This window comes from Choloepus didactylus, chromosome 2 (genome assembly GCF_015220235.1).
Source record: "Choloepus didactylus isolate mChoDid1 chromosome 2, mChoDid1.pri, whole genome shotgun sequence".
Lineage (NCBI taxonomy): Eukaryota > Metazoa > Chordata > Mammalia > Pilosa > Megalonychidae > Choloepus > Choloepus didactylus.
The window spans coordinates 127,889,427-127,902,449 of record NC_051308.1 but is presented as its reverse complement, the minus strand read 5'-3'; the positions used below and the strand labels follow the sequence as shown (position 1 = coordinate 127,902,449).

Genomic DNA, 13,023 nt, shown 5'->3' with positions numbered 1-13,023 from the left:
CTGCCGTTTGCAAAACACCAGAGATGGATTGGCTTTTATAAAAGGGGGTTTATTTGGTTACACAGTTACAGTCTTAAGGCCATAAAGTGTCCAAAGTAGGGCTTCAAGAATCGGGTACCTTCACTGAAGGATGGCCAATGGCATCCAGAAAACCTCTGTTAGCTGGGAAAGCATGTGGCTGGCATCTGCTTGTTCCCAGGTTGCGTATTAAAATGGAGTTCTCCAAAATGTCTGTGTCAGCCTCCAACAGCCGTCTTCAAAAATGTCTCTCTAAGCTGCTCTTGCTCCTTCTGTTTGTCAGCTCATTTATATGGCTCCAGTGATTTAATTCAGACACACCCTGAATGGGTGGGGTAACACCTCCATGGAAATTATCCAATCAAAGTCATCACCCAGTTGGGTGGGTCATATCTCCATGGAAACATCCAGTCAAAAGGTTCCAACCCAATCAACACTAATACATTGGCCCCCACAAGACTGCATCAAAGATAATGTCATTTTGGGGGATATAATACATCCAAACTAGCACACCTATACAAAGAAAACTACAAGGAACTGGTAAAAGAAATTGAACACGACCTAAAAATATGGAAGAACATACTGTGTTCATGGATTGGAAGACTAAATACAATTAAGATGTCAATTCTACCTAACCTGATTTATAGATTCAATGCAATACCAATTAAAATCCCAACAACTTACGTTGCAGAAACAGAAAAAAACAATAAACAAATTTATTTGGAAGGGCAAGGTGCCCCAAATAGCCAAAAATATCTTGAGAAAGAGGAACGAAGTGGGAGGTCCCACACTACGTGACTTTGAAGCATATTACAAAACTACAGTGGTCAAAACAGCATGGTACTGGCACAAGGATAGATTTACTGACCAATGGAATCAAATTGAGTGTTCAGAAATACTCTCGCATCTACTGATACGATTTTTGATAAGGCAGTCAAGTCAAAGCAACTGGGACAGAGCAGCCCCTTCAATAAATGGTGTTTGGGGAACTGGATATCCATTTCCAAAAGGATAAAAGAGGACCCCTATCTCACACCTTATACAAAAATTAACTCAAAATGGATCAAAGACCTAAACATTAGTGCTAAGACCATAAGACTCTTAGAAGAAAATGCAGGGCAATTTCATAAAGATCTTGTGATAGGAGGTGGTTTCCTAGACCTTACACCCAAAGCACAAGCAACCAAAGAACAGACAAATGGAATCTCCTCAAAATTAAACACTTTTGTACATCAAAGGACTTTGTCAGAAAGGTAAAAAGGCAGCCTACATGATGGGAGATAATATTTGGAAACCATGTATAAGATAAGGGTTTAATATCCCAAATATATAAAACAATCCCACAACCCAACAACAGAATAACAAACCACCCAATTAAAAAATGGGCAAAAGACATGAACAGCCACTTTTCTGAAGAGGAAATACAGATGGCTCAAAAACATGAAAAAATACTTAACGTTACTGGCTATTAGGGAAATGCAAATGAAAACCACAATGAGATATTATCTCACACCTACCAGAATGGCCATTATATAAAAAACAGAAAATTACAAGTGCTGGAGAGGATGTGGAGAAAGAGGCACACTTATTCACTGTTGGTAGGAATGCAGAATGGTGCAATCATGCTGGAAGACAGTGTGGCAGTTCCTCAGGAAGCTAAGTACAGATTTGCCATATGACCCAGCTATTCCATTACTAGGTATATACTCGGAGGAACTGAAAGTTAAGACACGAACGGACATTTGTAAACTGATGTTTGTCGCAGCATTATTCACAATAGCCAAGAAATGGAAATAGCCCAAATGTCATCAACGGACGAGTGGATAAACAAACTGTGGTACATACACACGATGGAATATTACACACCTGTAAGACAGAACAAAGACAAACAACATATAATAACGTGGATGAACCTTGAGGACATTATGCTGAGTGAAGTTAGCCAGAAACAAATGGACAAATACTGTATGGTCTCACTAATATGATATAACATTAATGAGCAAATTTTGAGAGTTAAAAGCTGATAACAGGCTACCAGGAGACAGAAAGAGGGTAGATAGGGCATTTGAGGCTGAAGGACTATAGAATGTTCAGCAGGATTGATTGTATAGATCCAGAAATAGATAGCATAATACTGTGAGACGGTAGCACAATATTGTAAGTGCACTGAACAAAGATGTCCAAGAGTAAAGCTGAAAGAGGTGGGTTAGGGGCATGAATGACACCTGAGGCACAGATAGAAGATAAAGACTAGGACTATTTAACTTAGCAAAAACTGGAGTGGTCAATGATTGTGACTAAATGTACAAATATAAAACTGTTCTTGCATGTGGGAGAACAAATGAATGCCAACCATGCAGAGTGTTGGAAAGGGGATGGTATTGGGGAAAAAATATAATCAAAGCAAACTGGAATCTATGGTCAACAATACATTGTAATATGCTTCCACTGAATGTAACAAAGGCAATATTCAAAAGCTAAATGTGTATGAGAGGGTGATATAAGGGAGGGATATGGGATTCTTGGTAGTGGTGTTGTTGTCTGACCCTACTATTGTATTGTATGATGTTTTATTTTTCTTTTTATTATCTTTTTTATTATTCATTAAAAAACCTTTTTTTCATAATAATCAATATGTTCAAGTCCTGTGATGATAAATGCACAACCATATGATGATACCATGAACAACTGATTGTGCACTGTAAATAATTATATGGTATGTGAATACAGCTCTATAGAATTGTATAGAAAAATATAAACAGGGGTAAAAGTCCTGGTGAAAACATGGAGAGAGGGATATACATATTAACTGTTGGTTAGGAGGAAGAATGGTATAGCCTTTCTGGAGGACAGTGGGGTGGTTCCACAGGAAGCTAAATACATGGGTGCCTTAAGGTCCTACAATGTCATTAGGGGGCATTTACTTGGAGCATCTGAGAGCAGGGACATGAATGGACATTTGCACACTGGTGTTTATGGATAGAGAATGCATGGTTTTTAATTGATGTAAGGGTACATCGACTGAGGAACAGAAGTGAACTGTTGTGTGTACATACAATGGAATACTGAGCAACCGTGAGAAGGAGTGAAGCTGTGAGACACACAATGAGGTTAATGGAACCTATAGACAGCATTTTGAGTGAACTATGCCAGAAACAAAGGCAAACACTATAATGTCTCACCAATATGGACTAACTACAGTGTGTGAACTCAGAATTGAACCTTAGAGCACAGCTTATCAGGGAAACGCTTATTGAACAGTCCATAGATTGTAAGCTCTTATAGCAGTCAAATCTATTCCTGAATTGTAATGGCTATTTCCAAACTCTGAGATGCTGATCCCTTTGTGTATAACCTGATCAATCCCTGGAACTTTGGGTATCTGTGTGACACCTGAAACTCAGAGCTAGAGCTTGGCAGATATGAATGTCAGGATTAGCACATATAGTAACTGTTAAAAAAGCTGAAAAAGAGTCCAGACTTCAGCTAGAGATATGAATGAAGTAGATGTGGTTAGGACTAGGGCAAATCAGGCCAAAGGGTAAAGGACAATACTGATTGTGTTTTAAAACTTCAAACTGCATGTGAGACCAAGAGATGTTTAGTTGGTGCAAGATCTATATTTCCTAAACAGTTTAGCTTGTACAGTTTGTTCAAATACCATAATTACATGGAACTTTTAACAGGAAGTGAGACTTGGTAGGTTTGCACAGGTTAGTGTGAAATAGAGACACATCCCAAAGTAATTTGGACAAAGAATAAAAATCTATATGCAGGCCCCCCCTGAGGAGCTGGGGGGAAATGCAGAGGTGTTTTGCTTCCTCACCTGGATTGTTGCTGATGTTCTCACAAACATTGAAGACTGGCGGTTTGATGTGCTGAGCCCTCTATCATGGGACATGCCCTTATGAAGCATGTTACTGCAAAGGAGAGGCTAGGCCTGATTATAATTATGCCTAAGAGTCTCCCCCTGAGTACCTCTTTGTTGCTCAGATGTGGCCCTCTCTCTACAGCTGAGCCAGCTAGGCAGGTGAACTCACTGCTCTCCCTCATAAGTAGGATCTGACACCCAAGGGTGTAAATCTCCCTAGCAATGCAGGCTATGACTCCTGTGGATGAATCTGGAGCCGACATCGTGGGATTGAGAACATCTTCTTGACCAAAAGGGGGATGTGAAATGAAATGAAATAAAGTTACAGTGGGTGAGAGATTCCAAATGGAGTTAAGAGGTCACTCTGGTGGACATTCTTATGCACTATATAGATAACCCTTTTTAAGTTTTAATGCATTGGAATAGCTAGAAGTAAATACCTGAAGCTATCAAACTGCAACCCAGTAGCCTTGACTCCTGAAGACAACTGTATAGCAATGTAGTTTACCAGGGGTGACAGTGTGATTGTGAAAACCTTGTGGGTCACGCTCCCTTTATCCAGTGTATGGATGGATGAGTAGAAAAATGGGGACAAAAAACTAAATGAAAAATAGGGTGGGAGGGGAGTGATGATTTGGGTGTTCTTTTTTACTTTTATTTTTTTATTCTTATTTTCACTTTTTCTGGTACAAGGAAAAGGTTAAAAAAATAGATTGGGGTGATGAACGCACAACTATACGATGGTAGTGTGAACAACTGATTGTACACTTTGGATGATTGTATGGTATGTGAAAATATATATCAATAAAAACAAATTTAAAAAAAAAAACAGCCTTTCTGCCAGTTTCATAAGGCTAAAGGGACAAAAGTTGGAGTCCAAGGCCTCTCAAGGATAAGGGACCTGGTAGTAAAACCCCCAAAATTGGATTGAGACCCTGAAAGGCTGCTTTCTATGAATAAGGGTAAACTAGAAATAAACCAATACATTCACGGACAGCAGCCCAGCTTTCAGTCATCTGGATGGTCCAGAAAATATCAATCCCTGAGAGTGGATGAAGGTGATCCTGGCCTGCTAATGCTCCCAGGCAAATAAGAGCAAAGGAAATCTTCTCTGGAGGAAGATAATATTATCCAAGGCTCCCAAATATTTTTACAATTTTTCAAATATAATATCTGGCACACAGTCAAACAAAACAAAGGCAGGCAGAACAGAAAACAGGAACATGAACAAGATGCAGCAGAAAAAACAGATACTAGAAACAGATTTACAGAAGTTTCAGATACTGGAATTATCAGAAAATAAGACTTTAAAATAACTACCTTAAACTAATTTCAAACATTATCTTTCATCAATAACTATATTGGAAATTTTGGCAGATAGTTGGAAAATACAAATGATACAAGAGATGGGGAAAAGTAAAAAGAAATTCAAGAACTGAAAAATATTGAAAGGAGTGAAATAATACCAAGTATGTCTTTTGACCATGAATCAATTAAGCTAAAACTCATTAATAAAAAGATAATACTGGGAACTTCCAGGGAAGATGGAGGAGTAGGGGGGGCCAGGACTCAGTCCTTCCACCAAAACAGCTATTAAACTGGCAGAAACAGTCTGAAACAACTGTTCTGGGGCTCTAGAGGCCCAAAAGAACACTGCACAGCATTCAGGGAAGAGCAGGAAGAAGAGGCTAATGAACTACAGTAAAGTACAGTGAGTTGCTCTCTCTGTGTGGTGCCTGCCAATGCCCATCCCTCACTCTTGCAGCAGGCCGCCTTGGGATCCAGTCCCTGGATGATTCACTAGGGACAGAAAGGGATATAAAAATCCTCTTCCCCAAGAACAAGGGTGGGCACGGCAAACCAGTGATCATGGCTTTTGATTAGCAAATTCGGATCACTGGGTTCTGGCTCTGAGCTAGTGTTTCAACCCGCCTAAGACAAAGGCAGTGGCAGCCATTGTCTCAACCCCACATCAGACAAGGGTGGAATGTTATTCAACCATAAAAAGGAATGAAATTCTGATTCATGCAACAACATGGATGAACCTCGAGGACATTATGTTAAGTGAAAACAGCCAGACACAAAAGGACAAATACTGTATGATCGCACTGTTATGAACTAATTACAATATGCAAACTCAAAGAGTTAGAATCTAGAATATAGGTTACCATGAGATAGACTGGGGTTAGAGACTGGGATGTTGGTGCTTAACTTGAACAGAATTTCTATTTAACTTGATGGTAAAGGCATGGAAATAGATGGTTGGATGGTAGCACATTATTGTGAGTGTAATCAACAACACCAAACTATAGAGGGAATGTGGTTATAAGGGGAAACTTTAGGATGTATATATTACTAGAAAATAATAATTAAAAGATAAAACATAGGACTCTACAATATAGTGAACCCTGTTGTAGACAATGGACTGTAGTTAATAGTACATGTATAAGAATGTTTGCTCATGAATTATAACAAATGGACGATAGTGATGCAAGGTATTAATAATAGAGTACTATGAGAAAAAATATACCTAATGTAAATTATATATGATAGATAATAGTAAGATTTTAATGATCTTTCATCATTTGTAATAAGGTAATTACTGTTAAAAAAAAACAATTATTTTTAAATGCTATCATCAATTGTAATAAGTGTTCCACACCAATGCAAGATGTTGGGTGTGGGATGGTGTATGGGAATCTTGTATCTACGCACGACTGTTTTGTGAACCCACAACTTCTCTAATAAAAAAAATTAGATGGTTTTCCTATTTTCCTATGCTCTCCAACAGAATGAGAATTGTCTATTACTTGAAAGTGTAAAATAAAATAAACGATCTTGAGAAAATCAAAAAAAATAATACTCATATTTGGGAATTAAGAAATATACCTTTAAATAGAATATACCTTTAAATCAAAGTAGAAATCATAGTGAAAAATAGATAATATTTTGAACTAAATTATAAAAAAATTATTTCTATAGGATGCAGTTAAAATCGTGCTAAGACAGATTCACAGAGTCAGAAACTGGAATACAGGTTACCAAGGGCCAGGGTGGGGATAGGGAATGGGGAGTTAATTATTAGTTGATGCAGAATTCTGTTTGCAGTGATGAAAAAGTTTCTGTAATGTATAGAGGTGACAGTAACACAACATTGTGGATGTAATTAGTACCACTGAATTATGTATCTGAATGTAGTTAAAAAGGGAAATGTTAGGTGGCATATATGTTGCTAGAACAAAAATTAAAAAAAAATAAACAAACATAGGACTATAGAACACAAACAGTAAACCCTAAAATACACTATGAATTATAACTAATAATACATTATAATAATAGTCCCTCATTGATTTTAACAAAGTTACCACACTAATGCAAAATGTTAAAAATGAGAGCAGGTATTTGGGAACTCTGTATTTTGTGCATGATATTTCTGTACATTTACAACTTCTCTAATTAAAAAAAATGGGGATAACAAAGAAAATAAAAATAAAATCATGCTTAGAGAGACGTTCATAGCCTTAAATGGACATATTAGAAAAGAAGCATGGCTGAATTAATAAGTTAAGTCTCATATGTAGAAATGTGAGAAACAGAAAATAGAAAATTATAAAATAACCACCCAAAAAATTGAAGAAAATAATTGTAATGGTCCCTTTAGGGAGGCAGGAAGAGGTTATGATTGGGAAAGGGCAGGCAAGTAGACTTCTAGAATGCTAGGAATATTCTGTTCCTTGACCTAGTAGTAGTTCTTAAGCATCTGATTTACAATAAATCATTAAGGTGTACATTTCAGTTTTATACACTTTTCTGCATATAATTTTTAAAAAAATTATTTAAATTTATGAGACTGGCATCCCTTAATGAGAGATGGTACGAATATTTCTTGATCATTACAGTTATTTTCTCGACCATATCATGCCTTTACTTCTAAAAAGCTTACAATTTATTCTTGGAGATTATCTTTTAGAGATTAAACTCTTTACTGTTTACTAGCTTCTAAATTCCACCAGCGCACACTATACTGGAATCAACAACTATAATTATTAACAATACAGCAATTACAACAATTACAACAATAATTACATCATTGTAAAGACATTTATTCTTGAATACTCACTGCTTCCTAATACAAGGCATTGTTTTTAAAACTCAAAATTTAATCTTAGGTGATAATACACAAAGATTAGCCAATATCTATATATCTGCAAGGTGTACCATATAAAGAAAAACAAGATGATACACAGTTTCACCTGGGACTAAATAAACATTAACTCAGCAATTTTTTCCGAGCACTTCCACATCTGTTTCCTATCATTGATTATTTTAATCTATTTGTCTTCAGTCTTTGTCTGCCCAGTCTTTGTTCAAAACCCAGTGTCTGTCTAGAAAAACCTTTTTTAAGACAAATGTAAGCATCAAAGCATAGCAGATTAAAATAATTCTGACCCAAATCTGTGGAGACTCAAGCTATAGTCTAAACACTGTTACCAATTTGATAAGCTTAAATAAAAGTAATGTTTTCATCATAAATTTCTCACTTTTGGAACATGAGGGTTAAATTCCACAGCTCTATGAATTGCTTCCACGGCATTAATTTCTGCTGTGCTTAACCCTCTTCTGGAGGCTGTTTCTGGAGAGAATCTGTAAGAAAACCATACAATGAAGAACTAAACATACAAAAAAAAAAAAACCACATAAAAATTATGTTTTTAGATCATAATCCAGACCCTTGAATTAAAGAGTAAAGAGGCTTCTGGTGATGGCCAAAGACAGTTTACTAAAAATGAAAGTAAAGCCTTCTGATTCAACATATAAAGCAAGATAGCAAAAGGAATGGAAATCTTCAGGCTTAAGCAAAGAAAACCTTCAGAAGTCCTTTGAAAGCACACTTTGGGAGATAAAATAAGAAATGTTATTTAGTGACAATCAGAAAATCTCATGAAATAGAAGTACATTCCTAGCAAATTCGTATCTGAGAAGCAGCAGAGAGAGAATATTCCATTCTTAGTTATACAAAGACATACTAATAAAAGGTGAAAGAAAATGCTCATTTGGTTCATTTCTGAATATCTTATCTGCAGAATAAAGAGGAAGTCAGTAACAGCAGCCAAAAATACAAGGAAAGCAGAATAACTCAGAATTATAATCTAAGAACAGATAAAGTTAAACCTAGTTTCTACCACACATCGTATCATCATCATAGCTACTATTTACTGTTGCGTACTTTCCTTCTAGGCATTGCTTTAGGCACTTAGTACACATAGTCCTCACACAACCACCCTAAAGTGTAGATATTAGTATTCTCATTTTACAGATGAAGAAGAAACTCAAACTGATGAACTTGCTCAAAGTCCCAGAGCTGGTAGGTAGCAGAGTTTGAAATTGAACCCAGGTTTACTTAGATCTAAAAATCTTCTTTTCTACTACACATAGTAAGAAGCCTCAAAGCCCCAAAAGATCAAGGATTATTCAGGAGGAAGTAGGGCAGAAAAAAGATCATTGTTTAAAATCAATGGAGGAAAAACATAACATTGAGCTTAGCATTCTCTCTAAATAACTAGTTTTCATAACTACTTACTTATCTGAAACAGTCCTTGTCTTTAGCAGAGCTGCTGTATAACAGATTGCTGCTGACTTTGGAAGGCTTATATCTGTAATAACAATAATTTTCAACTTAAGAATAAAAAAAAATCAAGATAATTTTTTTAATAAGAATAATTCTTAGTAGAAGTTCAACAGATGTGATATGGTAGAATAAGCACCTGGACATGTAGTTGGAAGACCTGAATTTGAATCTTGATTCTATTATTTACCAGCTATGTATCCTTGAGCTAGTAGTAGCAGCTTCTTTGAACCTCAGCTTTCTCTTCTCAAAATAGGGAACAGTACTTTTCTGGCAGTTATTTAATCTGAAGATTAAATTAAATAAAGTCTGTGAAAGCCCTCAGCACAATGGTGAAACGTGCTCAATGAATGCTCATAATAATCTGCTTACAATAATACTATTCAGAGAAAAAGGCACAGTAGAATTAAAACTATGTAAAAACTCTACCTGTTCATAGAGAAAAACTAACATTAGAAAATAAAAATACTTAACAGTGGTTAAATCTAGGAGACACAACCAAGGAGGACTTTTATTTTTCTTCCGTCTACATTTTTGTATTTTCTCCATTTTCTTAAATCACTTTTTATAAAATGATAAAAAATTAATATGGAATTAGAAAGAAATTAATTATAGAAGTCCTTTTTTGAAGAATGCCCCAAATAATGCTATCAGAAGAGTAAGAGTGAAGAGCTCTTTTGAAGGTTTAGATTCCAGAGTTATACTAACAAATGGAGGACTAAAGCAGTAAATTTGCTTCTAACTTCTTCAGGATTCTAAAAACCTGGGACTCATGAAAATAACTGACAACACAAAAGCATATCTAAATTATTTTTATTATTTTATTTCATTTCATTTCATTTCATTTTAAATGAATCAGGTCTTATTCTAATATTTTATATTCAGTCCCTAAGCTTGTTGAACAAGTATCATAAACAGGCCATGTATCTGCTAAGTTACATATGGAAAGAATTTCTCACAAATTTCTCTATGAGCCTCCACTATTCTGAAGCATTTCCTAAGAATTATAGATGTTTAAAAGAAATAAACTTTTCTTTCCTAGTATAATATATTTCAAACTTTCCAAGTCATAGTTATTCCTCAGCTAATGGATAGGAATCCACAATAGGACAAATGGGAAAAAGTGACTTATATGTATGTGTTCTGTTATAGTGAAAGATATGATCAGAAACTATATGCTAGTTAGATGTTTTCAGCTTGGGGTTAAAAGCTGATGCCTCATAGGAACTCATTCAGAATGAGGAAAAAGGGTATGCTGCTTTAAAATTCTCTCAACCCATTTGTGGTAAATGGGCACTGTTATAGTATAATAATAAAAATATGCCATATATATTGAATTCATGCTATGGGAAGATTAGTGAACAAAGAAATGGAATACGCTTGTACATAGTGACTGGAAGAACTTAACTAATTGCTTAACCTTTCTGCACTCAAGTTTCCTTATTTATTAACTGGAGATAATAAAAATACTTGGTTCACCACATCACAAAATTATTACAAGGATCAGATGAGATAATGAATTATGCTTTGTAACTAAAAGCATTGTAAAAATGTTACTGTGAATTATTCTTATGCATACTGCTAAGCAACTTCTGTTAGAAAGCCTTCTTTGACACTCTAAAACAAAGAAAGTACCCTCCTATATGCACAGCACCCCAAACCTGCCCACTGTCTCACCTAACATACTGCATTTCAATGTAACTGCTGTTCATTTGCCTGTATGTTCCACTAAGCTGTAAACCCTATGAGGGCTAAGTCCATATCTTCTGGTTCACCACTGTGTATCTAGTACTTCACTCTTCTAGTGCTTCACTGGTATTAGGCACCCAATAACAAACAAATGAATACTGACAAAACAAAAGCTCCTCCTCACAGGTTTTTATTACCAAAAGTCCTGATAAAGAAGATATTTACTAGCAACCTCTACCCACACGTACTAAATATTGATTGGTAAGAACAGAAAGAGAAGATTAAGGAAATAACAGAATAGGGCCATATTTATGATTTTATAGTGGGGAAAAAACCTTTAGCCATACTACTAATTAATAAGACAATTATCACTCACCATCATATTTTGCTAGGACTGCCTGAACATCTGCATAGGCCTGTAGTTCTAAAAGGGATTCTAGAAGATTTTCATGGATGTTCAACATGGTAAGAGGAGGAAATTCTTTCATCAACTGTATATTAAAAGAAAAAACATGAAAATCATAACAAAGGAATTCAATACAGCTAAATCAGATTCATTAAAGCAGAAATTCTTTTGTTTCTTAACAAAACTGACATATTTATATATATTAAATATCTTGTTATAAAAACTACCAGTTGGAAAACAGTGATTTTGCATTAACATAATTGGCAACTTAAATTACATTTTGTTTTTGAAGGAATAAATATGATAATATAATCATCAAATTTACTTACATCTCTCATTATTTTTACTGCTTCTCTTATTCTTCCTAGTTTTCTTGCACACATTGCCAATCTTCTTTTAATATATACCAGTACATTGGTATCTCTTCCTATTTAAAAAGTGAAAAATGACACAACTATCACTTTTGTATCATTAATATATTATTAATTCTATTTGCCTCCCACGCAAGGTTCAATTAAAATTAAATTGTGTCAGATGGCAGAATATTGACTGTTGAATTTGGGTGATAGCTATTTAACTACAGTTCATTAGACTGTTCTATTTTTGTGCATGTTTGCAATTTTTTGTATTAAAAATTTTTAAATATATACTGATTTATTTTTGCCTCCTAAAAAGTAAGTAATCTGAGCACAGGCTATATAAAGTAATTCATGCATATTTGACAAATGCATTTTAATAATCACAGAAAAGAAACATGCATTAATAGGAAAAATAACATTAACCTATTATTCTATGTTTCTGCACAAATAATCTATTATTTTAATAGTCTCTATTGTTTCAAACGGCAAACAAAAAATTCCCAAAACAAAATTTCCATGGCTAATGCAAACGATCTTCTTAAAAGCTAGTAACTAACAAATTATAAAATTACTTCTAGAAAGAGCTAACAAATATTTCTGCAACTATCCCATAACTAAATTTGAAACTATACAAAGATAATGCCTTGACTTTTTACAGATATAGTTTCATCAGTACCAGACTGCAAAATTATATATTCCCACAGCTGTGTTATAACATCATGTATTTAATAAAACATACTGTATACATCAATATTTAGCCTAGAGAGAGAACATTATCCAACTTTTAATTTCTACAAAAAAGATTTAGAACTTAACTGCTAGCAGATAATGCATTTCGTAAACATATTTCAATTTATTGCCCACTATCTGCCCAAATCATGAAACTAAAACCCTCTGGCCACAGAAACAACAGGAAGCAGCAGCACTGTTGATTCTAACATCTTTGGTTAAAGTGTCTTACTCATAACTGGGAGAATATCTGTAAGAGTGGAAAGAAAGAACCTTAGTTGCTATGATCCATCTGATAACAAACACATCATGGAGAAAAATCAAC

The 13,023-nt window shown here is 35.0% G+C and overlaps 1 protein-coding gene across 11 annotated transcripts in view; it reads right to left on the bottom strand.

Annotated features, from left to right (window-relative positions):
• The window catches only part of ST7L (suppression of tumorigenicity 7 like), a 108,637-nt gene that overhangs the window by 53,124 nt on the left and 42,490 nt on the right, over positions 1–13,023 (bottom strand). For all 11 annotated transcript variants that reach the window (XR_005215273.1, XR_005215274.1, XR_005215277.1 and 8 more), the window contains exons 8-11: positions 11,940–12,037; positions 11,581–11,695; positions 9,471–9,543; positions 8,431–8,533 (exon numbers count right to left, since the gene is read on the bottom strand). Coding sequence is in view for 6 of the 11 variants with exons in the window: in XM_037826365.1 (XP_037682293.1) it covers positions 8,431–8,533; positions 9,471–9,543; positions 11,581–11,695; positions 11,940–12,037 (389 nt within the window). In the remaining 5 variants the exon portion in view is untranslated. The remainder of the gene's footprint in view (positions 1–8,430; positions 8,534–9,470; positions 9,544–11,580; positions 11,696–11,939; positions 12,038–13,023) is intronic.